General features: G+C 45.8%; 1 protein-coding gene across 1 annotated transcript in view; it reads left to right on the forward strand.

Moving 5' to 3' along the window:
- Cdh13 (cadherin 13) overlaps positions 1–26,031 on the forward strand; it is a 1,005,873-nt gene that overhangs the window by 874,132 nt on the left and 105,710 nt on the right. Inside the window, exon 8 of the mRNA XM_028875721.2 lies at positions 7,413–7,553. Within this exon, the coding sequence (XP_028731554.1) occupies positions 7,413–7,553 (141 nt within the window). The remainder of the gene's footprint in view (positions 1–7,412; positions 7,554–26,031) is intronic.

Below are 26,031 nucleotides of genomic sequence, written 5' to 3' on the forward strand. Positions count from 1 at the left end.
GAACCAACAGCTTTGGTTTGAAAATGGAAGCTGGGACGGTGTGCCCTCTGAGATACAAATTAGTCAGGAAACAGTGATACATCTTCATTATCAAGAACAGGAGTAAATAGCTCACCTTGTGTGCCGAGTCCTGGCTAGGTGCTGGGACCAAAGGTATGGTTCTTGCCTGGGGGAAATTGGTCATCTACTTGGAGAAATGGTCAACAGATATTTAGAATAAAACCACCAGACAGGCTGGGGAGATGGCTCAGTCAGCAAACTGCTTTCCCCAAGAGCATGAGGACCTGAGTTTGATGCCCAGCATCCACAGAAAAGCTGGCTTTGTTGGTATGTGCCCGTAATCCCAGATTTAGGGAGAGAGACATGGGAGGGTCTCTGGAGCATTCGGGACAGCCAGTCTAGCTGAAGCAGTAAGCTCCAGGTTCAGTGAGAGACACCTTGTCTCAAAAAGTAAGGTAGGGAGTAATTGAGGAAGAACCCCGCGTAGATTAATTTCTGACTTCCACAGGCAAGCATACACCTGCAAGCACATCTGCACACACATGCACACACATATAAACTTGCAGGTACACACATCAATCAACAAGTGGGAAACTGCTCTCATGTTGGTGGAAGCAGGTTATAAATGGCCTTTGATCCTAAATGAGGGCTTAAGCCCTGCTCATACTCTGAAACCCAGCCAGTCACAGGCCTACGATCTTTGCTTTTAAAGGGCATAGAGGGTTGCTATAGAAGGTTAGGCAGAAGATTCCAGAGCCATGTCAAGGGTATCAGCCTGCTGACAAGAATCAGTCACGTGTTCATCTGATCAGGAGACCCAGAAAGTACAGAACTTGATTCAGCTCTCCCAGTCTGAGGAAGCCAAGAGGTGGATTCACGACACTGTCTTCCCCACCACGACACTGGTGCTTCTGCTCCTGAAAGAACATCTGGAATAAAGAGAGTGATGTGTTATACAATCAAAGAAAGAAGAGTTTAGGGGCAGCAAACCCCTGAGGCCTGGGCTTGTGTCTTTGCAGCCATGATGGTCCCTTTTGCATGGCACAGTTTAGAAGTGCTTTGAAATCAGCTTGACTATAACCATCTGCCCTTTAATCCTTGAACCAAGTAGACAAGAGTATCAAGAGAGGCCTGTGGCATGGGCAGCCTAGCTTGGAGAGGACTACGGGGCATCTACCTCCCTCTTTAGTTTATTTGTGTAGAGACAGGGCGGTTAGGCAGTGAGGGTCTTGTCCCTACAGAGACAGAGTGCCTCCTCGCGGGTAGTGAGCTGCTTCTCCTGATGCTTGAGAAAGCAGAACTCTCCCCAGGGCCTGGAGCTGCTGGAGAATTGCATCTGTTCCCTGCAGTCTGTCACTGTGGCTCTTCAATCCTCCCAGATCTGACTGTCCAAGCTTGGGTTCGTGAGTTGCTGTGATTCAGTTGGGACAGATGAGTGCTGTGGTTCATGTCTCTGTGTCAAGGGTGTTTCCCAAAGAAGACCACCATGGCTGGATGCTCAACTAATACCATCTGTCTGTGTAATGCGTGCAGAGTGACCAGGAGGGATATACACTGGCACATGCAGTTTACATAAGAGCGACCACAAGGAGTTAGGGAGCCAGAGAATGAATTCTGGAAAAGCGCTCAGCCAGAGTGGGAAACAGGGTCCAAGAAACAAAGCTTCCCAGAGTGATACAGGGGTATCGAAGCTTCCATGGGGCATCTTGTCTAGTATTTAAATTGGAATGGCATCTCTGGGGTTCACAGACAGCAGCTTTTATTCCTGCTTACCTGCTTTTTTCTCACTGTGAAAGCAATTGTGTTCTCATTGTGTACATGCATGCACACACAGGTGTATACATGTTTGCATATGTTTAGGTGCATGTGTATTTGCGTGTGTGCCTATGTACATGCATGTGGAGGTGCCAACTTGATGCCAAATGATTTCCTCAATGTCTCTCAACTTTTCAGTCCAGGTGAGGTCTCTCTCCCTGAACTTGGAGCTGCTGTGTCCACCTGGTTTTTAAGTGGGTTCTGAGGATTCCAACTCTGGTCCTCACATTTGTGCAGCAGACTCTTTGTGCCCTGAGCCACATCCCAAGCCCAGCAGTTGTGTTTGCCCAAGCCCTGTGGGACAAGCAAACTTTCTAACTTCAAGTCGCTTTCCATGGTGAAAACATAGAAGCAGTTGGCTAGCTGACAGGAGCCAGGTGGCTAAATTATGAAGGACTAATCCAGTGGACTGACAGGCTTCTATGTAAGCACAGAGATGCCAGAAAATGGGTGTGTGTGTGTGTGTGTGTGTGTGTGTGTGTGTGTGTGTGTGCATATGTGGAAGGTAGGGGGTGAGGGTATCCCACCCCACCACTGCCAATTTTTATTGAGTTTTGAGGGTTGTGGCTGAGTGAGGGAGAGGAAGAGGGTCCTCACATTCCACTTTAAAAACGACCGCCCCATTTTTACTTTTTTACAATGATTGGCTATGACTTCAGCAGTGAAAACTTTGTTAATGTAAGCTTTCAGTTTGCCAGAAAATTGAGACTTTTGGAACAGCTCGTCCAAACTCTACCATTTGTCTACTTCATACTCTGATTGATTTCCTACCACACTAATCAATCCATTTCCCATTACAGCCATAAAGTTTTATTTACTCCGGGAGGTGGAAACTGACTGGTTCATTTTTTAAAATTATCCATGCAGTTACTTAGACAACAAGAGTTACGCTGGTGTGCCCTTCCTCTGCACTTCTGTAAGGATTTGCACTCACCTCTTCTGTCCTCTGATTTGTGTGTGAACACAACTTCCTCAGGCTTGACCTTTGAACTCTTCAAAAAAGGGCCATCTCGGGCTCGGATGATGGCTCAGTCTGCAAAATTCTCTCCAAGCTTGAGGTCTTGAGTTCCATCCCCAGGACCCACCTGAAGAACCAGGCAGGTAGTGTAGCATGAATTGTTAAAAGGTCTGAAAAACAAACCTGGAGCCAGGTATTGGGGTGAATGCTGGAAGATCAGAGAAGCAGAACAAGCCACAGCTTCCTCACCTTGCAGTTCCTCAGCTGATCCTGTTTCCTCAGACTGAAAGCCTCTGTGTCCTTATGCAAATGGATCTCAGCTGAACTGCTTCTCAAAAGCCTGAAAGCTTAACCAGCTCTAGTTCCTGGTCCTCACGCCTTATATACCTTTCTGCTTTCTGCCATCGCTTCCTGGGATTAAAGGCGTGAGTCACCATGCCTGGCTGTTTCCAATGTGGCTTTGAACTCACAGAGATCTGGATGGATCTCTGCCTCCAGAAGGCTAGGATTAAAGGTGTGAGTGCCACCTTTTCTGTCCTCTATGTCTATCTAGTGACTGTTCTGTCCTCTGACCCCAGATAAGTTTATTAGGATGCACAATATATTGGGGGACACAATATCACCACACAGGTAGTGACCACTTGTAATCCCAGTGGTGGGAAGAAATAAGCCTCCCTGGGGCTCACTAGCCCGCAAGGCTCAGCTCCCATCGAAAGACCGTGTCTCAAGAATCAGAATGACGGCTGGAGAGATGTCTCAGTGGTTAAGAGCATTTGCTGCTCCTCTAGAGGACCTGAGTTTGGTTCCAGTGCCCACGTCGGGGCTCACAACCACCACCTGAAACTCCAGCTCCAAGATACCCAATGCTGCCATTCGGCATCCAAAGGAACCTGCATTCTTGTGCACATAACCCCACATGGAAACATAGTCAAAAATTGAATTTAAATGTTTTAAAAACAGAGTAGATGGTACCTGAAGGATGTTGCTTAAGACTGACCTCTGAGTTCTACAAGTACACACACACACACACACACACACACGAGAGGTTGTGGAACTCATGTTTGGCAGAGAAAAAATTTTAAATGTATTTGTGAAGTGATTGGAGTGCTGTCGTGAAGGGCCATTTGTGACACTCTGTAGGATATGGCAGCCCTTCCGCTTTCTTGTAGTAACCGGATGATTGATCACACCATCAGATGTAATATTAGCCAAAACTGCCTGGTTGCTCCTCTGAACCTCTGAACCAAGCACCTTGAAGGAAGGAGGAATTCTTTCACTCACAGGACCCGCAGGGTCTGAGAGGTAGATCGGCTTCAAGGATGACTGCCAAGAGCACGGGCAGCATTAAAAGAACTCCGTCTGTGAAGCAGCAGTCATGGAGTCTGCACGGTCTGTGCCAAGTCTGCTGCGTACATGCTGTCATTGTTTAGCTTAAGGTTTTAGTGGGACTCCTAACAGGAGGAGTAGGAGTGTCTCTGACTCTTTTGCCTGCTCTTGGGACCCTCCCCTCCTACTGGGTCCTCATCCAGCCTTGATATGAGAGCTTGTGCCTAGTCTTATTGCATCTTGTTATGCCATGTTTGATTGATATCACTGCTCTTTTCTGAAGGGAAATGGAGGAGCACTGGAGGTGGACGGGGGAACTGGGAGGAGTGGAGGGAGGGGAGGTTGGAGGCACTGGTGGAGTGGAGGAGGGGGTGATGCAGTCGAGATACACTGTATTAGAGAGAGAGGGGGAGAGAGGGAAGGAGGGAGGGAGGGAGGGAGAGAGGGAGGGAGGGAGGGAGAGAGAGAGAGAGAGCGCTCTGTCTCTACCTCTGGTTCTGCTCATCTTCCTGATTGGCTTTCCCTGGGGTGGCTGCAGATGGACATGACCTATCCAGACTGGGTCTTACCACCTCCGAGTTCAACAGAAGAGCTACCTTTCCCTGTGTATTTCAAGAGAAGCACATTCCAGATTGAACTTGAGATTTGGGGTAGATTAACTTGGGTCATGTGCTCAGACAGCCATTATGAACCCCTAGTTGACTTCCTAGGCAAGGTCAGAGGAGTTTCTTTTTCAGGGATATGATAGTCCTTGTGTCACACACTCACGGTCCTGGCAGGACAGGATGTGAGCAGTGGATAGCTTCTGCCTAAAAAGCAGAACTAAAACAGGAAAAGATGGCCTCAAGGGGCTGGGAGGCGGCTCAGTGGAGAACACACTTGCCACACAGTGTGAAGACTACAGTTCAAATCCCAGCACTCACATAACAACCAGGCAGGCACACCTGTAAATCCAGCACCCTGGAGGTGGAAACAGGATTCCTGGGGCAAGCTAGCTAGCTAGACTAGACCATTTGACATACTCTAGGTTCAGAGTCAGACCCTGCCTCAATAAATAAAGTGGAGAACCATCAACATCAATCTATAGTCTCCACACACATGTGCATGCATGCGTGTGTATGTGTGTGTGTGTGTGTGTGCGCGCGCGCGCGCGCGCGCACACACACACACACACACACACACACACACAGCGAGAGACAGAGAGAGAGAGTGAAAGAGAGAGAGAGACAGAGACAGAGAGACAGAGACAGAGACAGAGAGAGACAGAGACAGAGACAGAGTCCGTCCATGGGAACAAGCAATGACCAACCCTTCAAAAAAACATTCCAAAGATTTCATGTGTTCAGTTCCCCATGTGGGTTTGTAGTTCTGGAAGGAAGCGAGAGGTCCTCCATTAATGTTTTATTCCTTGCTCCTTTTGGACCCTATTAATTACCAATTGGTACCCCAGTTTTGGAAGTCATCACACCGGCAGGGCTGTGAATGCAATTATAAACACCTTCTATTTCTGTCATTGAAGGTGGCCTCGCTCGGACTCTCTCAGTGAGTGATTAAGCAATCAATCCTAAGGGACTGAGGCCACTGAGGAGAGTGAATGCCTTTATCAGCAGAGAAATCCTCAGGCCGGGCTGGCTCTGGGCAGCTGTCTGTTTTTCTCCAATGTACAATGCCCACAGAGCCATTCTGCTTGGCTTCATCCCCCGGGGGCTCTTGTCCCAGCCCTGCTGTGGTGTGAGATAGCTCACCTGGCACCTCCAGCTGGTGCTCCCAAGTTGTCACCAGAGGGATAAAAATTGCGCAGGCCGAGCTTGCCTGGCCATTACACCCTGGGTTGGGTGCTCTTATTGGTGACTCTGATCAGAGATGATCCTAGAAAATTTCCATAGAGAAAACAAAGGTGATCCAAGCCCACACCCCACAGACAGGGAGAGGTGGTTGATGAGTCTCCAAAGGAAGCATGGCTGCAGCTTACTGGAAAAAAAGGGTGCTGAGTGACCGACACCCGCAGCCCCATAAGGGAGATTTACACACAGCTTCACACACTCCATCTCAGGATCCTAGTCATATGGTTAGCTGTTCTGAATGTGTCAACACCGTGAGAAACATGGACCCTGACCTTACAATAAGAACACTGAAGAGACAGTAGCAAAGGTGAGGTAGTTTACCTTATGAACTCGCAGAGCTCCTGGGATGGCGGGCTCTGAGAGCACAGAGCACAGTGTCCTAGCCTAACGCAGCCCTTCCTCTCTGTCCCCTCACTGAGCAATCAGGAGAACACTGTCTTGAAATGCCAAAAAGGTCTTGTTTTTCCCTCTGGTGCTTACTCTTTTTCTCAACAAAAACCTCATGTGGGTTCTTCTCTATGTATCATAAAATAAATATTCTGCATTTTAAAGTTTTCCAGGCACATGACCTTTTTATATCTACAGGTCACTAGGCAAACGTGGCTGTTAGTAATTTTCTAGTCTAAACTTTTATGGGGGGGTGCGTAACTTAGCAGAGGTAGTTGTGGGAGGGCATCAAGACTAGCAAACATTTTGTTTTGTTTTGTTTTGTTTTTTATTCTGTATTCAGACCTAAGCTGGCTCAATACAGTTTTCAGAATGAACCATCAGATTTTATTTCTTACAAACATGGCCTTTGAGATCTGTCCAGTAGTCAAGAAATATATGAATAAGAAGATCTAGTCATACAATCTCACTTATGGTAAATTTATGAGTCCGTGTTTACATTAAAATGCAAAGTCCAGATTTGGTGTCCAGGATACTAAAAGAACGACAACAAAGGAAATACCACGTAAAAGACACTAAACCTCCTTTACTTTTCCACCTGTACCAAGGAAGCAGTGGTCAGCTTGATGTGCTCATAAGAAAGACCCAGTATACTGAGGTGTGCAAAGAATAGTGGCCCAGGGTTCCTAAAGCCGCCATCTTTGTTGTGACCTCAGGGGTGGGGCTAGCCCATGTCCAGATCAGATTCAGAAGTTTCCTTGACATGACAGGTGTAGGCATGAACATCCACCATGAGTATACGCCCACGCCTAGGCCATAGAACATTCTAGAATGTGTAAAATCTCCCTTTAACAAGAACAAGTCATCAGAATCCATTCTGGTTGCTATTTCCAATCTAAAGATGATAACTATCACTCTAGAATGATTTCAAAGGTACATATATACCTAATATATATATATATAAATATCATGGTCAGTTAAAGACACCTGCTCTAGAAGGTGTAGGAAAAATGTTTGCCAGTTCTCCAAAACAGTACCTCAAATCTAAACATTGTCTTCTCTGATGTTTCTTTGCTTTGTAGACTCTGGAAAATCCCAAGTATGAATTGATCATTGAAGCTCAAGATATGGCAGGACTGGATGTCGGATTGACAGGCACGGCCACAGCCACCATCGTGATCGATGACAAAAATGATCACTCGCCAAAATTCACCAAGAAAGAGGTAAGCCCAGGACAGTGTTACAGGTCCCCTGTGACTGCTGTGTATCTAAAATACCTGAGCCCTGGGAGACAAAGGCACTTAGTCTTTTTAAAGTCCATAAGAAAATAACTTTTAATACCAAAGTGCCATTTCCATAGCACTGTGTTATGTGTGTCCTATTGCAATTTTAGTATAGCAGTAAGTGCAGACGGAGAGGCCGTCTGAAGAGCAGCAAGGAGGACGAGTGGATTTTCCTGGTAATTGCATGGTGACTCATGGACATATAAAAAACTTGAGTTATTGTGTGTAGAGGACCATTGTTTATCACAGGCATGGACCATGTGTTGTTTCCCATTTAAACCAGGGAGGGGTTGAGATGTAAGACCACATTCTACTGCTGTCTTGGTGCCTGACCAAGAAGTCATGAGTATTATGCATGGGATGGACACATGCTAAAGTCAGGGCTTCTTTGGGTCAGAACCAAAACCACATATTTGACACCATTCCTCCACAGCTGGTTAAGGGTACGGTAAAGCAGGTACTATTTGTGAGATGTTGAGATGCTGAGATGGGGCTTGGTAGAGAGGATGACAGGCTGAAGATAGTTATGGAGAACATGTAAATGAAGATGAAGGGGGTGGTGGGAACCATGTTGCTATGGTGATGATGAAATTCTAAACATGAGCCATTCTTATCCAAAGGGCCATTCCATGTTTTGTATTTGTGTCTGTATTGTGAATGAGGGGGTGTGCATGTGTATAAATATTCACATGTGTGGGGATGTACATTTGCATGTACAAGTGTATGCAGGGATGCACATATACACATGGAAACCAAAGGTTCACATCCTCTGCCTTCCTCGATCACTCTGTGCCTTATAGATTGAGTCTCTAACTTGAGCCAGAACTCATCAATTCAGGTAACCTAGCTAGTCAGCTCAGAATACACCCTGTCTCTGTGTCCTGAGCACTGGGATTATAGGCTGCCATCATGCCCACCCAGCTTTCATGGGAATACTAGGGATCCAAACACATGGCAAGCACTTTTCTTGATGCCCTAAGAAGAGAGAAAGATGGATTGTAGATGTGAAGACCAAGGCTTATCAGCTCAGGATGGAAATTCTGATCATTTCAAGTTGGGACTGTCTTGGATGCTATCTTGGTATGAACTTCTAACATACATGAGCGCATCCCACAGTGGGGTCGCAGGTGTGTGTGGTTGTTGGGAAGGTGTGTTTTCCACATTTTCTTTATGTAGTGGTCTATCTTGTTGTGGATAGGGTACCTTTTTCTCAGTTTCAGAGAACTATATAACAGAGGAGCTGTGAGCTGTTACATATAACAAGACTGAAAATGACTCTGTTCACTAAGATGTTTGACTCACATAAAACTCTCAAGCAGATGGTCCACAGGCCATAACAGTGATACTATCACATTGGTTTCTATCTTACTTTTCTATTACCATGACAAAACACCATGACCAGGGAGGGCAACTTATAGAAGAAAGCATTTTATTTGAGGCTCACGGTTCCCAAGGGTTAGGGCATGGCCATCGTTGTGGGGAGGTGCTGGAACAGTAGCTGAGAGCTCACACTCTTATCCACAAGCATGAAGCAAAGTGAATGGTTTGGGTTTTTGAAACCTCAAAGCCTGCCCCTAGTGAGACACCTTCTCTAACAAGGCCATGCCTTTTAATCCTTCCCAAACAGTTCCACCAACTGGGAACCAAGCATTTAAACATATGATCCTATGGGGGTCATTCTCATTCTAACCACCACAGCCTCCAAAGAAAGACTTCTGATTTCTGCCCAGAGCTTAGTAGATGTTCAACTAACTCTAGCTGACCAAACTTACATTTTCCTGTCAAACTCAAGTCTTACAGGGTGGGGGTAAATCAGTTTCTTGTTCATTTTAATACAACGTGTTTGCAAATTATTTTCAGAGTTTTAAAATCAGGTATCAACCACTTTATTCATTTAGTCAATCCATTTCATTTTCAAATTATACCTTAAGTTGATGATCAGTAGTTTAGATTAAAGAAATAATTTTTTGCAATTTTAATATATTTTTATTAATTATTTAATAATTTCATACTTTGTATTCATACCAAATTCACCCCTAAATTTATCCCTATTACTCCTCCCAGATCTACCCCCACACCCCCCTCAACTTTGTGCCTCCCCATTTTTTCTAATAACCCATGGAGTCCAGTTTTGTACAGTCTATGTGCTTAAGGATGTGAAGCCTTCCACCAGTATATGACCCACCCATCAGAGGTCACATCCTTAAAGAAAACTGATTCTCACCCCTAGCAGCCATCAACTGTCAAGAGCCCCTCAGCTTGTGACTGGGGCTCCTGAGCCCTGCCCCACTCCCCCTGGAATGTTGACTGGCTCCATCTTGTGTAACTTGAGTTCTTCCCACCTACATATTTTATGGTTGAACCGCAACATTACTGTATGTATGATAATAAAGCTGTACAACTTCACTCCAGTCCTCTAGTTGAAAAATAAGAACAAGCCAGACTAAAAGAAAACCCCAGTTTTCACAGAGGGGTGAAGCCGTCCAGTGGACCCAGAGATCTGGACAGACATTCCCATCAGACAGAGGCAGCCTGTGAGGTGGCCTCTATTTCCCAGGGCCTGTGACATGACAGCCCAGCTGTCTTACTCTCCTGGTGTCTTTAGCTTTTTCAATGTGAAGATATTTTCTTAATCAACTACCTAATGATGCCTCATAATTCTTTTTCTCTCTCCTGTTGCCCTGCAGAGCCTCCAGGGCTTCATCACACCCTTAGATAGGTAGCATCGTTTTCTACAAAAGGACGAAAACAAAAGGTCTCATTTTTCCTCCAGCAGAGTGGATTCTGTAGATTTTGCTTCGTATGATTGATAGCTGGGAGCCTGTTCTGCCTTAGAACGCATCTCCCTATTGGAAAACATGTGTAAATGTTAAAGATTATTGTCACATTGGAGAAAATCTCTATCAAGCTTCTGTCACATACATAGGAATTGTTCATTTTCCAGGGGTCCTGTGTAATGGCTAATCTTTACACTGACGCCACATGTCAGCCAGGCTGTCATCCATGGCCCTGTTTTGTGACCTGTTCTGAGTTTTGTGTTGTCTTTACTGATGTGAATGTGACGGGTCGACTCGGCAAGCGTGTAAATCTGTTTCTAATGTGTTCATTACAACGTCTCCCTTCTTCACTGAATTTAGCAGACAATGAAGGAGCTACTTCATGCCTGGTGTACAATATCTGCTTTTCCTCTTACAGAACTGGCTGAGGCAGGAAGACATGGGTTTATTCATTTCTAACTTTATCACTTTTGATCCATAATCTATTAAGGTTTTATTAGTAGCAGGTTTATTGAGACATTATTCACGTACCATAGAGCGTACCCTTTGATAATGTGCAAGTCATTGGATTTTAATATATTCACAAAATCATGTGGCCATAACTACTCTCTGGTTTAAGAACATTTTTTGTTACCCCACAAAGAAACCTGCATCGTCATCATCACTTACTTCCCCATTCCCCTCACCCTTTACCCAGCAGCAATTTTGCTTTTAGTCTCCAAGGATTAGTTCTTCAGGGCATTTCACATCAAGAGAATCTTGTAGCCGGGCAGTGGTGGCGCACGCCTTTAATCCCAGCACTCGGGAGGCAGAGCCAGGCGGATCTCTGTGAGTTCAAGGCCAGCCTGGGCTACCAAGTGAGCTCCAGGAAAGGCGCAAAGCTACGCAGAGAAACCCTGTCTCGAAAAACCAAAAAAAAAAAAAAAGAGAGAGAGAGAGAGAGAATCTTGTAGTGTTCTTTGCCATTGGCCTCTTTGCTTGGCATGTCTTCTAGGTTCCTCCAAGTTGTAAGGTCAATCCATGCTTCGTTCCTTTGGATGACTAAATAATACTCCACAAAGTGGATATATCTCATTTTGTTTAGCCACTCAATTCTTCAAAAGCACTTAGGCATTTTCAATTGTTTGAGTACTATAAATAGACTACTGTGAATACTCACATACAATCTATACATTTTTATATGAATTTTCCCTTTTATAATTTCTACTGAATTTATTCTTTGACAACTTCATACATGTTTATAAGGAATCCTGGGTACCCTCACACCCACCCTCCCTTGTCTCTCCCCCACACCCATCATCGTTCCCCAATTCCCTTCAATGTGCCTTTCCCACATTAATTTCTTTGGTTCTGTGACCCACTGAGTTTAACCCAGGCCATCTGTGTGACTATGGGCTTCAAACTCTCTACTGGAACCTGGTGGGCCATCAGGAGGTATACAGCTGAAGATAGTGGCTGTCCCTCCCTAACTGTCTACCAGCATCCAGAAGTTCAACTTGTAGGGGTTTGACCCTGGGGTGAGCCCCTCCCTGATCCACGACCTTACAGAGCCTTAAAGGGGTGGTGGAAATGTCCTTAAGAGCTAAGCCTCCAATCGTCACTTACCCTCAGCTCCTTGAGCCATTGCCTAGGGTTCCTTATAAATAGAAGCTTCTAGATTTTCTTTCTACTTCACAGTATCTGGAGTGAAGAAAAAAAGGAGTCGCCCACAGCATCACTCCAAATTAGTCACCTGAAGCCTCTCCCTCATTTTATTTTGTAATGTGGAGGTTGCACTCAGTATGGCTTACTCAAGTGACACCATCTTCTGAATAACCCAGGACTGTCACAGAGATGATTACATCCAGCCTGGGTGATTTAACTCTTGACCAATGATACAAACCTCCATCATCAGTCAACTAGGAGCCACAACCTGGGAGCTTCCTCCTAGACATGTACCCCCTGCGCCTCTGTCTCCTTTCCCCACAAACTAGCTTTTCCTATGGTTCCTCTTTATAGAAACAAGACTTTACAGCAGATCTCTCATGAACAGCTTTGGTGAAGTTCCTCTGCCCTCCCATGTAGCCATAATCTATCTGTGCTCATAACCATGTGAATATATCTGAATGCACTCATCGACTCTGTGTGTGAACACTTGGGCTGTTTCCTGTGTAGAGTCAGCTTGGTTAGCACTGGGACAAACATGGCGGGTTGTGACTCTGGTACCTGTGTGAATGTGTGTGTGTGGCTCTGCTTGGGGTTCACCTCTGGCTGCAGTAGTTGAACCCATTTTCTTGATACAGCCAGTGTGCTAAGGTAGTTATTTGGGTTTTGGGTTTATATTGGACCAGCCAATGGGTGCTGCATTGTTATTGGACTGGTATGTAGAATTCTTAGTATACTAAGCCCCATTTGGTCTTGCGAAGTTTATTGTCCATCTCTTTAGTCTCACTATTCTATGTGCTGTGGTGTGTCACAATGGTTACATTTGGATTTCCCTGGAGAGTATTGATGTTGACCTCCTTTATTTACCCCATGGCCACTGACTTCTATTTTGGGGGACTGTCTCTAAAGCTTCTAACTACTTCTTTGTGAGGCCAGAGGTAAGTGTCAGATGTCATTACTCAGATGCCATCCAACTTGCCTTTGCATCAGGGTCTTTCAGTGAATCTGTAGCTCTCTGACTGCCCAGGCTGGCTGCACAGCATAATTCAGGGATCCACCTGCGTCTGCCTGCCCAGCACTGGGATTCCTCAGGTCCTCATTCAAGAACCGGGTACTTTACCCACTGAGCCACTTCCCCAGCTGGGTTATAGGGCCTGGAGAGACGGTCCAATGGTTAAATGTGCTTGCTGTTCATTGGACTTTAATACATTCACAGAATCATGTGGCCATAACGACTGTCTGATTTAAGAACATTTTTGTCACCCCACAAAGAAACCTGCACCATCAGCACTCATTTCTTGTTCCCCTGCCCCTCAACCCTGGCAGCAATTAATCTGCTATCAGTCTGCAGAGATTGGTTATTCAGGACGTTGCACATCAACGGAATCCCGCGATATATGGTCCTTTGTCATCCTAGCACTCGGGAACTGGAGGCAGAAGGATCAGAAGTTCAAGATCATCCTTGGCTACATAGAGAATATGGGCTGTACAGGACACCCTGTATCAGAAAGGAGAGGAGGGGGGGGAATGGAAGGGGAAAAAAAGAAAGAGGTGAAAACTCCCATTTGTGACTCCTTCTTTCTCCAGAAGTCTGGGGTGATGTATTTACCCAGGCCTCCGCCATCTGTGTTAGTGTGCCCACAGAGATTCTCCTGCCTCCATAAGGTGTGATTTCCCCTAGGAGAGCCCTGTAAACCTCACTGCACCTGTATCTAAACACTGACCATATAATTGCATGTTCCCTTCGCTCAGTAGAGATTCATCCCCACAGCCGTATTTCTGAGAAAATCGAACCCAGGTAAATTATCTGACTTGGGTGACTTTCCTGGAGGGTGGAGCCCAAGACATTTTAACAACCAGATAAATCTCAGAAGATGATTAAATGTTTTTCCAAACAGTTCCCAACTCCCTCTTCCCATGAAGCATTTTCTTTCCAGTAGAGTGATATCTGTGAGACTTCTGTCAGGCCTCAGAATCTCCATTTAGCTGATAGTTCTCTGTTCGGCTGAGATTTTGAACAAAACCAAACCTGTGCTGTGAGATCTTCATCAGGCTTTGTGCAGAGTAGTGGGGTAATCCCAAGTGTAAAGAGAGGAAATAAAACAGTATGCATAAGTGTAAGCAGCTTTCCACTCTGTAAACAGTAATATTTCCTCAGAGTGCCAAGACTGCTGGTCTGTCCAGTCCCTGGCAAACCCTTCATCTAAGAGCTGGCCTGAAAACTACATCCTCCACTTGCCATCCCATAATTGAGGAGGGTTTCTATGGAAACCAGCCAATGCTCTCTTCCCATGCTCACCTTCTGAGGAAGAGGTGAGTTCATTGCTTCCTTCTCCCACACCAAGGATCATGGGAAGCATGAGATCCTCCACTAAATCTAGTATTCAGACTTCAGAGGTCCTTCAGGCAGGTCAGGGGCTGGATTTCCTGTTATTACTGATTTCTATAACATTTGTCTTTTGGGGGAGGGAGGGCAGGCTCATGTGTCATGACGCCTATGTAGAGGTCAGAGGCCAACATATGGGAATCAGTTTTCTCCTTCCACCATGTGGGTCCCAGGCACCAAACTCAGGTCATCGAGCTTGGCAGCAAGCACCTGTAAAGACTGAGCCACCTCATCAGTCCAGAGATGTGGATTGTGGACCACAAAGAGTAAAGAGAAACACTCTCCAAGGAAAAGCCAAGGCCTGTGAATAGAAGCCATCTTGCAGACTCTTCCCTTTAAGCTAAGGAAGGGGGCGGGGATGACTTCACTCCTGTCACCCTCTGTCCTCTGGCAGCAGAGTGGCATTGCAAAACTGTTCGAACATCCATGCTGACTCTCGACTGTGTTCATGTGTGATGTCAAATGTCTGGATTTTTGTAAGTTGTTAAAAAAAAAAATGTATCTATCTTGTGGCTGCTTCTCCTAGTTGCTCCTGGAGGTAGACCAGACAGCCAAGTGATTGATTGCATTAATCGGTCCTTTGTAATTATATTTGTGATGTGTTGAGCCCCATCATCCCTGTGTGAACTCCTATGCAAATTTTGTGCCTCCCTCACCCTCTGGTGACGCTCAGAGGGTCAGGAGCAACTCAGTGGCAATAAAAGCCATTTTTCACTCCAGCTGGCAAAGTCTCAGCACTGAGCCCCTCCATAGCACAGTGTCCTCTGAAGACTCCCTGCACCTGCCTCTATTCAAAGGCAACATCCTCACGCTAAAAGCAACAACCGCCACAGTTTCTGAAACACCCACCACGAGACTCTGAGCATGCAGCATGGCTACTACCAAAATGCAATTTGCAGAGTGTGAGCGTGAGTTCTGAATAAAGAGCCTTGAGAGTGGAGCATGCTGGGCAGTAGCCCAACCCTTCACAAACAGCCTTGTACGGAACCATTTCATAAGTAAGATCACTGAGTCTCAGGCCCTGGTGGCTACAAACACTGCCCACTGGCCACACTGCCTGCCTCCCTGCCAGGTGTCATCGCACCCTCATGCCACTGTGTAGACGACATTCTGCTCCCATCTATCCCAGCTCCTTTCCTTTCCTTTGTACCCGGAAAAACCCGGGTTTAACCTTCCTCATCCTGGTTGTCAATCTCCCAATGTGTTGCTCCTCCCACTCTGATCCAGCACAAGTCTGACCTGCTGCTAGCTAGCTTAGCATCGCCACTGTGTTGTCTTCATCGTGTCCTCACTATAGAGGCTCCTGCCCTGCTTTCGTTCCCGTTGTCCTGGTAAGACACCTGGCACAAGGCAACTTAGAGGAGAAAGGGTTTAGTTCAGATAACAACTCTAAGTTGCAGTCCATTATTATGAGGCAGGCAAAGCAGGAACTTAGTCACTTAGTATCCATAGTCAAGAGCGGAGAGGAACACATGCATGCTTGCTCACTCGCTTGCTCGCTTGCTCGCTTGTGTTCAGTCCGATTGCCCCACTCTTAAGCAGTGTAGGACACTCTGCCTAGGGAATGGTGCTGCCCGCAGTGGACGGGGTCTTCCCACTTCGATTAGCACAATCAAGATAATTCCCCACAGATGACACAGGCCAGCCTGATCTAAAGCAACCTTCCCTGAGACTCTCTTTCCAGGTGATTCTAGGTTGTGTCATGTTGGCACTTAAAGCTAACCATCACAGCACCTCATGCCATGAGAGTGCTTTGGTAGCTATTAATAAGCATGTGGCCCTTCCATTGTTCACCGTTGTTTTCTCTAGCACTGAGCATGAGGGTGATATGAGATGTTTGGTTTGAGATTTCCTTTTGCAATATGGTGATATGAGTCTTGCTTTGTATCCCAGGCTGACTTTGAACTCATGGAAACCTTCCTGCCTCAATTGCTCAAGTGCTAGGGTTGCAGGTAGGGCCTTTATACCCAGCTAGAGATGAATTTATTATTCGCTCAGCATATATTCACTGCAGACTTCATTTCACCTTCTAGTACAGTGTTAGTGATCTTTCGAGTCTGTGTTATATAGACTATTGCATCGATATCTTTATCTGAGTCATGTGTGATGTTTTATTGGGTATTTCATTCTCCTCCAACACACACATATCTAACTGGCGCACATCCCACTGTAATGTATAATATCCCCTTCTAATGGGCCATGCAGCTGCCTGCTTCCATATCCCTCCCTAAACTGGACCATGTCATGGTTCATGTTCACTGTCAATTGCTTTCAGAATTACCTCAGAGACAGACCAGAGAAGCTCAACCGGGGAGTACAGACCCTCCCTAAATGTGGGCTGGATGTTAGAGAAGGGAGCAGGGGACCTACCGAGTGTGTGCATCCCCTGCTCTGTGTCCTGTTCTGTGGAGATGTGAGGTGAGGAGTCCCACTTCTGCCTAGGCGCCTCCCCACCCCCACCCCCCGCCGTGATGCACTGTGCACGTGAACTATGGGCCAGAATGGCCCCTGCTCCCTTAAGCTGCTTCTTGCTGAGTATTTGGTCACGGTCATAAGAAACTAGCACCTGATGTGGCAAGTGGCAGATGCCCGGCAAACAGATGAGTGAGGAAGAAAGTATAAATACTTAACAGTGAACAACAGAGACCGTCAAACATTAAAGAATTGTATTAAAGGGGCTTCGGAGAGAATCTCAGCCAAGCCACTGGCTTTGTAGATAATGGACACTGCTCAGGGCACACAGCAGGTCCCATACCCATCTCCTGGTGGCACAGGACACTGCTACAAGTAAATATGGTGTCCCTGCACCAACACAAATCCCCAGAACTCTAGTTCAGTGCTCTTGAGGTGGGCCGAGAGCCAAGATGCCTGGAGGGACATCCTTTTCAGAGGTGAATAAACTCATTGCATGAACTGCCAGAGTTCCGAATCATCTTTCTTATCAGCCAAGGAAGAAACACGAAACAAGAAAATCCAATGTTGATAAATAATACATAAAGGAGCCCTTACAGTGGAGACAGCGCAGCGCATCCCGTGAGGCGAGAAAAAGAAGCGAGAGAAAACCCTGCACAGCTCCTACTCCCTTCCAGTTCTTTCTTCTAAGTGAGATTAAACAGAGCAGCCCAGAATTGATTCCAATAAATTCAGCTTGTTGCAAGGCCCAGTTCAGTTAGGGACTGAGGATCCTTCCCAAGGCTCCGCAGCATTTTCTCTCGACGTTGACCTGCCCAAATCCAAGTTTATGGCATTTTATGAGGAGGATATTTGGTTGTCTCTCCCATTCTTGTGATTAAAAACCCCCAGAAAATAGTCATGGCTTCAGTTACAGGGGTGGGGCACTGTTAAGGCAGCTCACATCATATCAGACATTAACAGAGATGAGCCCTAACAGGAAGGGGCCGGGGCAAGATGTGATCCCCAAGGGCATGCAGTCCAGTGACTGCCTCCTCCAACCAGGCCCCCCTTCCACAGCTCTGCCACCTTCTGATCATCTATTCAGATGTGCATGCACACGTGAGGGCGTGTGTTGTGTGTGAAACTCACTCAGAATGCTGTGAGTCCCTGTGTTCTCCTTCAAGACTTCTGGTCTCAGGATCAGCCTAAATCTTCCACATCAGCTTGTCGGCTTCCACATCTAAAGCCCTAGATGTCACCTGTTCAAAGGGCAGCCCATTCACAACTAGACAATTGGGGAGTCACTCATATATATCTGTGTATATGTATAAATGTGTGTAAGTATGTGTGTCTACATATATATTATATACGCATATGTTTATATGTGTCTATAGGTATATATAATATTGCATATATGTCTATATTGGTGTCTGCAGGTATGTATATGCCCTATATGTGTGTGTATTTATGTATATAACCATGTGTATGTGTGTATATGCATCTCTACTATATGTGTGTACATATGCATATTCATATATGTGGCTATATATGCACATATATAGAGATATATATGCATATATATCAGCATGTATGTATGTGCATGTATATATGTATTTGTGTATATATAGTTTTATATGTATATGTGTGTATATATGCATATGTGTGCATATATGTATTTGTGCATGTGTATACTGTATTTGTATTGTATATGCATATGTGTATATCATTACATAGGTATGTGTATGTATGTAAGTATGTATATATGTGTCTATATGTAGGTATGTATATATGTGTCTATATGTAGGTATGAATATATATGTGTGTGTCTATATGTAGGTATGTGTGTCTCTGTATGTAGATATGTTTATGTGTCCATGTGTAGATATGTGTATGTGTCTATGTATAGATAGGTGTGTGTGTGTGTGTGTGTGTGTGTGTGTGTGTCTATATGTAGATATGTGTATGTGTCTATGTTAGGTAGGTATGTGTGTGTGTCTATATGTAGATATGTGTAGGTGTGTATGTAAATGTGTGTCTGTATGAGAGATCAGGGTCTTCACATGCCTGGGAAGCACAGTCTGCCCTCAGATCTGCTAACTGCCCTGGAGTCTAAGGCAGAGTGTGGCCTCCTCAGGATCTGCATTTATTTGAAGGAGACGGGCAGACGCCCCTCCTCCACCAAGAGACAATGGTGACACCAAGGCATCGGGTCTCCAGGCTGCTGTCACCTGCACTGCAGATCAGCTCTAGCTCGTTCCCTTCCCACGCAGACAGGCGAGCAGCTGATTTGCAAAATCAAATTGAACTTACTACTCCGTCTGAAAGCTTTCTATGTGCTTGATACTTATGTATTTTTTAAAAGAACTTTTTAGCAATGCTTCTGGGGTTTAAAGTCAGTGGGGAACCTGTGATTGGGATTGTGGCACTCCAATATCAACATAGAGAACATATGTAATAAAAAAAACTCAATATTGTTTGTTGAATGTGTAAATTTTCATGGTAACTTGGTAATCGCCACCCTATAAGAGCTCTTGTCCTGGTATTTCTACTGCTGAGTAAAAATGACTTCAGTATTTGCAGCAGGGTAGACTCAATTCAGATGGGAATAGAATCTGTAATTGCCCCTGTACAGGAAGTACCAAGTTCAAGACCGAAATCACCGAGCAGATTCACTGCAGGCCTGTACCTGCACAATTTACCTAAATAGAGATGGTCCAGAAAAGTTTTTGTGAGCCATCTGAAAACCTCTCTCCCAAGACTTTTAAAATATATTTTATGGTCAAGATGTTGCCAAAGTCTCCCAGGACTAATTCCTATCCAGCCAAGAAAAATTGCGTCTTCCCATTTACATTCTAAAGTCTGAACTTTTACTTTACAAATGAATTTTCCCTCCAATTCAGGAAGTGCTGGCTGCATTACAAATTTTAATGCTACCATTATAGGATCATAATTTTAAGAACCCAGGGTTCTCCGAGGGCCCAGCAACATGGCATCTCTCCACTTTATTAAAATGAATGAGCAGATGTACAATTTATTTCTGCCGAACTATCATCTAAATTCATAAGCTCTTTCTCATGTGTCTGAAATCCACGTTGGATTCCCATCTCCTCGCCTTAGAAGAAGAAAAAAAAAAAAAAAAAACACTCCCTCATTTATCACTCTGGGGACGTAACTGAAAATTCGACTCCTCTTGATTCGCTTTGGACCAGTGTCCCAATGCAATTTAAATCCCATCCCTTCAAGGCTACTCATGGAGGATGAGGCAGGGGAACACATGCGTCCATAGAACCATTTCTCAGCCATCTATGTCAAAGACTGCCATGAAGTCAGCTGAGCTGACACCTTCCTGGTGTAGGAGAGAGAGATTACAACAGCCTGGAACGTGTTCAATCACATCAGGTGGTCTGGAGACATCACGGTTAAAATGTGATGTCAGTAAACCCTCACACAACCTTATTTCTCACGTGCTGATTTTGCCCAAGGGCAGCAGTAAACATGTTCGTATTGGGTTTAAGAGACAACTCAGCCTGGCTTCATAGACCTATGTGATGATCTCGGGCCCACTCTGGATCCCTGCATGGCTATCTTCGGGCTGTGTGAGTGGAGGCACAGGACTCAACTTCTCAGAGATCTGAGGTTTCCGTCTGATCAAATACAGTGAAGTTTGCCGGGCGGTGGTGGCGCACGCCTTTAATCCCAGCACTCGGGAGGCAGAGGCAGGCGGATCTTTGTGAGTTCAAGGCCAGCCTGGTCTACAAAGCGAGTTCCAGGAAAGGTGCAAAACTATACAGAGAAACCCTGTCTCGAAAAAAGCAAAAAAAAAAAAAAAAAAATACAGTGAAGCCTTCCAATGCCAAGGTCAGTAATACTTGGCAAGTGCAGTGCTCAGCATGTGGTTTCATAAAGAGGCCAGTGCAATGATTACGGAATGGGTCTCTGCCCCAGAACAGTTGGGCTGAAATTACACAGCATCCCCGTTCCTCTCTCACATGCCTGCTGGCTCAATTCACCGAGATAGAGAAAGTTGCTTCGCATCCAGCCAGCGCAATCAATGAGTGGAAGTTGGAAGAGATGCAGAATGGAACCCCCAGGTTATCTGGCAGGAGGCTGCCCCAGAAGAATTCTGTTTATGAGATTCTGTCGTAACTGGGCAGTTAACACTCGCCTGCGTGTCTAGGTTGGCATGGAAATCTGCCCTGGGTCTCTAAATGCATCTCAGGTCCATGGGGGTTTTAATAAAATTCTGAGCGCTTGGTTTGGTTTTGCTTTTGCCTTTTTTGTATGTTTTTTTTTTTTTCCTTTGAGTTGCTCTGTTGCTCGGAGGAAAAACATCATGTTAACTTCATTTGCTTTGGTTCTGTGGCCAGCCCATCATTTCAAACACGGCCTGTCTTTTTCCCCTCTAACATGCTGGTCAGGGGAGATGAATTCCTGGTTTCTGAAAGATAAACATGATGGAGTTCTTTTATTTAGCGGAGATATAACTGCACTGGACAATGTCAACAGGGCAGGTTCCAGAACAAGCAGCTATGGCCAGAGAAAAGAGGCAGGAGGGAAGCGACATGAAGATGGTTGGGTCCGCTCCTCTGCAGCCATAAACCACCACTTATCAGAGTCTACACTGGAAAATGCTGCTGAAGGGCCGAGGGCAGTGTCTCGGAATGCTTCCGACAGAGCCGCTCAAAGCATCCCCAGCCAGTCGACGCGAACCCCATCCACCAATGAGCTTGTGCCTCACACTGGGTCACAAGGGCCAGGGTCAAGATCACAGACCCCTAGAGCCTCCAAAGGTGACTCAGAAATGCCATCCTCTAGCTGAGCGAAGTCTTAAGACAAGCTGACATTGTGACAAGTCTTTAAAGGCCCTGAGACTCCGGCAAGGAAGCTACTTCCCCTGGCAGGTACAGGAGAGCATGCTGGTCAAGGATTCTTAAAAAAATAATGAAGCTGGATCAAGAGTGTGTCAGAAGAGAGACTCCAGAGAGAAGACAATATGTCAAAGTGTGGGGGACAAGTGTCTGTGAAGTTCTGAGCCACAAATGAGACTTATGTGTCACACTCCCACATACACGCGCGCACACACACGCACACACACACACACACACACACACACACCAAGGTTCACAAAAGATCTCAAAATCTGGGACAGAAAAGGTGTAAGATCAGGATATCAGGGGAACCAGAGCAAAGCAGTGCTCACGAATTCAGAGCAGCCATGGTTGCCTGCACGCGACCAAGCCAGTCAGCATTCCATCATGGAGGCCCATGAGCCCCTTCCTCTAAGAAGCATTTGCAACCTTGATTTGACTAGGACAACAACATCCCCTCAAAAGCCTAACTGGGGCCATGGATGTAGCCCAGTGGTAGAGAGCATTTGCCTACCATGTACATGAGCTAGCATTCCATCCCCAATACTGGAGACAAAACCCCAATTTTCTTACTGAATTCTCTTCCATTCCAAGGCAGCTGGGAGGTAACCCAGGGGTGTTCTGTTCCATTTCATCTCTGTCGTTCCCCAGCTGCTGACTGTTACAGTCTCTGGCCTCACTCAGCCTCAGCAGCTTCACCTTCGCCATGGGGTGTTGGGGATGGAAGGCCACCTTCTCTGTGTGGGGCCCCACACCAACGGCTTTAGTGTATGCTCACACGTCATTCTCAGGATGGATGTGGGTCCTGCTGATCTCTCCACTCACAGATCAGGCACTGGAAGGTTAGAGTGCTCAAGGAACTATGCCTAGGTCACATTCCTGCGATGGGCTGGGATGTAGCTCTTACCTATATGTGCGCCATTTCTTAGGTTAAGGACTCTGCATTTGTCTCGTTGTGGCTTAGGCTGTTTGAAATTTCCTCATTCAGCTGGGCATCTTGTTGACCTCTAATCCCAGCTCAGGAAGCTGAGTTTGGAGAATTGTTATTCTGAGACTGGAGAGCCCAACTCATGTTATCGTACAGCTTCTTACCCCAGTCTTGTCCCCTGAAACCACTATTGTTCTCCATCTGTACTTTTATCCTTTCAGAGATGGAACCTCAGTTGAAGCATACAGTATTTAACTCTGTGAAATTAATCTTTACTCTAAGCACAAAGCCAAGTATGATCCAAGTACCAAGCATATCCCAGTGGTTTATTCCTTTTCATGGCCAAATAGTATCTCCTGGTGTGGACGTACCATAGTCTGCTTAACCATTTACTCACTGAAAGACACTGGCTTCTTTCGAGATCTCAAGTGGCTCTCCAATAAATATTCATGTGCAGATTTTTGTATCTGAGTTTTGTTTTCACTCTATAATACATGGCCAAAGGTAGCACATGCCAAGTTACTTGCTTAGAGAGTGTTGGTTTCAAAAGAGACACCAAGCTATCGTCCCCCACTAGACAGTGTCTCATTGTGATCCCACCCAGGCTCTGAGCTAGTTAGAGCTGATCATTAAAACTAGCTGGCACAACAGTAGTCTGAATATGAGACCTTTGCCAGAGTGCCACTTACAAATGCTTCCTCGGATGCGACTTACTCTTTCATTTCTTACTAAGACCATTATAGAGCAATGGTTTTGGCTGACAACATCTGACCCAGATGTCCTCCTACAGATTGTGTTTTGGGTGTCAAAGAAGTCTCTGCCCTGGATGTCAAAGTTCTTCTAACAGTTCTGCGGTTTTGTGTTTCTCATTTAAGTCTGTGGTCCACTGTGGATTAATTTTGTATTGAGTGTGAGGTGTGGGCTGAGGTCATTTGTTTGTCCTGGCTCCAGTGTGGAGAGGCTGGCCTTCTACCATCAAGCTGCTACTGTTTAAACAAACTCGTTGCTCACATCTGTGCAGGCAGGTCTGTTTCTGGGTTCTCTAGTCTGCCCCCCCCACCCCACCCCACTGCACCTTGGTTACCATAGAAACAGTGAATATGAAGCATCCGGTGTGGTGGCTGCTCACACTTCATTTTCCTTTTTCAGGTGTATTTTAGAGGGCTGGGGTGTGGGTCTGTTGGCGGAGGATTCCCTGCTGTGTATAAAGCCCTGGATTTGGTCCCCAGCACCTAATAGAACTAGGTATAGTGGTGCACACCTGCCATCCCAGCATTTGGGAGGTGGAGACAAGCCAAGTTTAAGACCATCCTCAGTGCCATAGGAAGTTAGAGGCCACCCTACACCAGGTGAGACCCAGCCTCAAAACGAAAATTTAGAAAATAATTTTAGATTGATTTTAAAAAGAATAACCTTTATCCCCTCCAACATTATTTTTTATCAGAACGTATTTGGTTTCCATTCCAAAAATTCATTCTTGATATACACATATAACACATATGCACATATAACATATATACATATAATGAATACACACACATAATGCATATACACACATAACACACATACATGTATAACACATATGCACATATAACACATATGCACATATAATGCATATACACATATAACACATATGCACACATAACACATATACACACATAACACATGTACACACATAACACACTTACACATATAACACATATACACACATAACACATATACACGTACAACACACAAACAAGTATGACATGTATGCATATATAACACATATATACACATAACACATCTATACATATAACACATATACACACATTACACATATACACACAACACATATGCACATGTAACACACATGTACATATGACACGTATGCAGTATAACGCATATATACACATAACTCATATACACACATAATGCATTTACACATATAACACATATACATGCATAACACATATGCACATATAACAGAGATCAGCGGACCACCCACCAGCAAGTAGCTGTGGGTGACACACTAACTGAACACTGCTATGCGTTTCTTCCCCTTGCTGATCTCAGATCTTGCCTCTAGCTCATGAACACAGGTTCACAAGGTTCCTAGGCTCACAGGTGCCCAGGCTCACACAGGTGCCCAGGCTCACACAGGTGCCCAGGCTCACACAGGTTCCCAGGCTCACACAGGTTCCCAGGCTCACACAGGTGCCCAGGATCACAGGTTCCCAGGCTCACAGGTTCCCAGGCTCACACAGGTGCCCAGGCTCACACAGGTGCCCAGGCTCACACAGGTGCCCAGGCTCACACAGGTGCCCAGGCTCACAAGGTTCCCAGGCTCACACGGGTGCCCAGGCTCACACAGGTGTCCAGGCTCACACAGGTGCCCAGGCTCACACAGGTGCCCAGGCTCACACAGGTTCGCCATCTCCATCTCTGCAGTGCCCTTCATCTCCACGTGCCTCAGAGAACAGTGCTCAATTCATTGGGTGGTGGTGCAGATAGGAAACACACAGCTGAGCTTGTTGTGTGCTGCATAGCAAGGCCTTTGTAGGCAGTGGTGGCCTGGAACTCATGCTCAGCCTCTGCCTCAGCTTCTCGAGTGCTGTGATTGTAGGCACCGCACCCACACCCTCCATGCATCATAGAAGCCCAATGACCTCAAAGCATTCAACATTATGAGGCCATCAGGAGCACAGGTCAGCGTCTCACAACCCAGCGTTCCTTTCGGCCACCGTGACTGAGGCACCAACCGCCAGCTCCTCCCTTCACTCACATCAGCATTCACTGACTGAAGTGGAGCTGAACCCTCCCTAACTCCTACCCTTCATCTTCGGCCCAGTCACCCAGCCCTGCATACGCCGCTCAGCCCTCCTCCAAGTTCAAGCCCCTGCAAACCTGCCCCTGCACCCCTCTGCACAGTTCAACCAGCTGGACTATTCTTAGATTGTTTCCTCTCAGCATCTTGAGTTTGGAAGGAGCTGTAGCCGGGGCACCTGGGAGCCTGGGCGGCTAGCTTGGCCCCTCCTCACCCATCAGTGAACCTGGCTGTTTCCTGGGCTCCTGCAGCTGAGGAACATAGAAGTCCCGCGACCCCCATTCTCTTTATCCCATCACTGCCTTCAGATAAGCCCCTGAAATGACACACACTCCCAGATTCATTAACTGAGCACACTTTATTTCCACTAAGTAAGCCGCAGGCGTTTCCATCGTCCTATACAATAGAGTTCCCTTTTGATCAATAACATCAAACAATTTACTACCTCATTCATTTCAATGGCCCCCTGTTGTGTTCTGGTTTATAGATGCCCCACAGACTGACCAACCCGCTATCAATAGACATGTTAGTGGCTCCTGGTTTTTGTTTTCATAAATATCACAAGAGTAAAAGGGGGCATTAGTGTGTTTCTTCGTGATGTGTGTGAAGGTCTTT

The sequence above is a fragment of the Peromyscus leucopus genome, chromosome 5 (assembly GCF_004664715.2).
Source record: "Peromyscus leucopus breed LL Stock chromosome 5, UCI_PerLeu_2.1, whole genome shotgun sequence".
Classification (NCBI taxonomy): Eukaryota; Metazoa; Chordata; class Mammalia; order Rodentia; family Cricetidae; genus Peromyscus; species Peromyscus leucopus.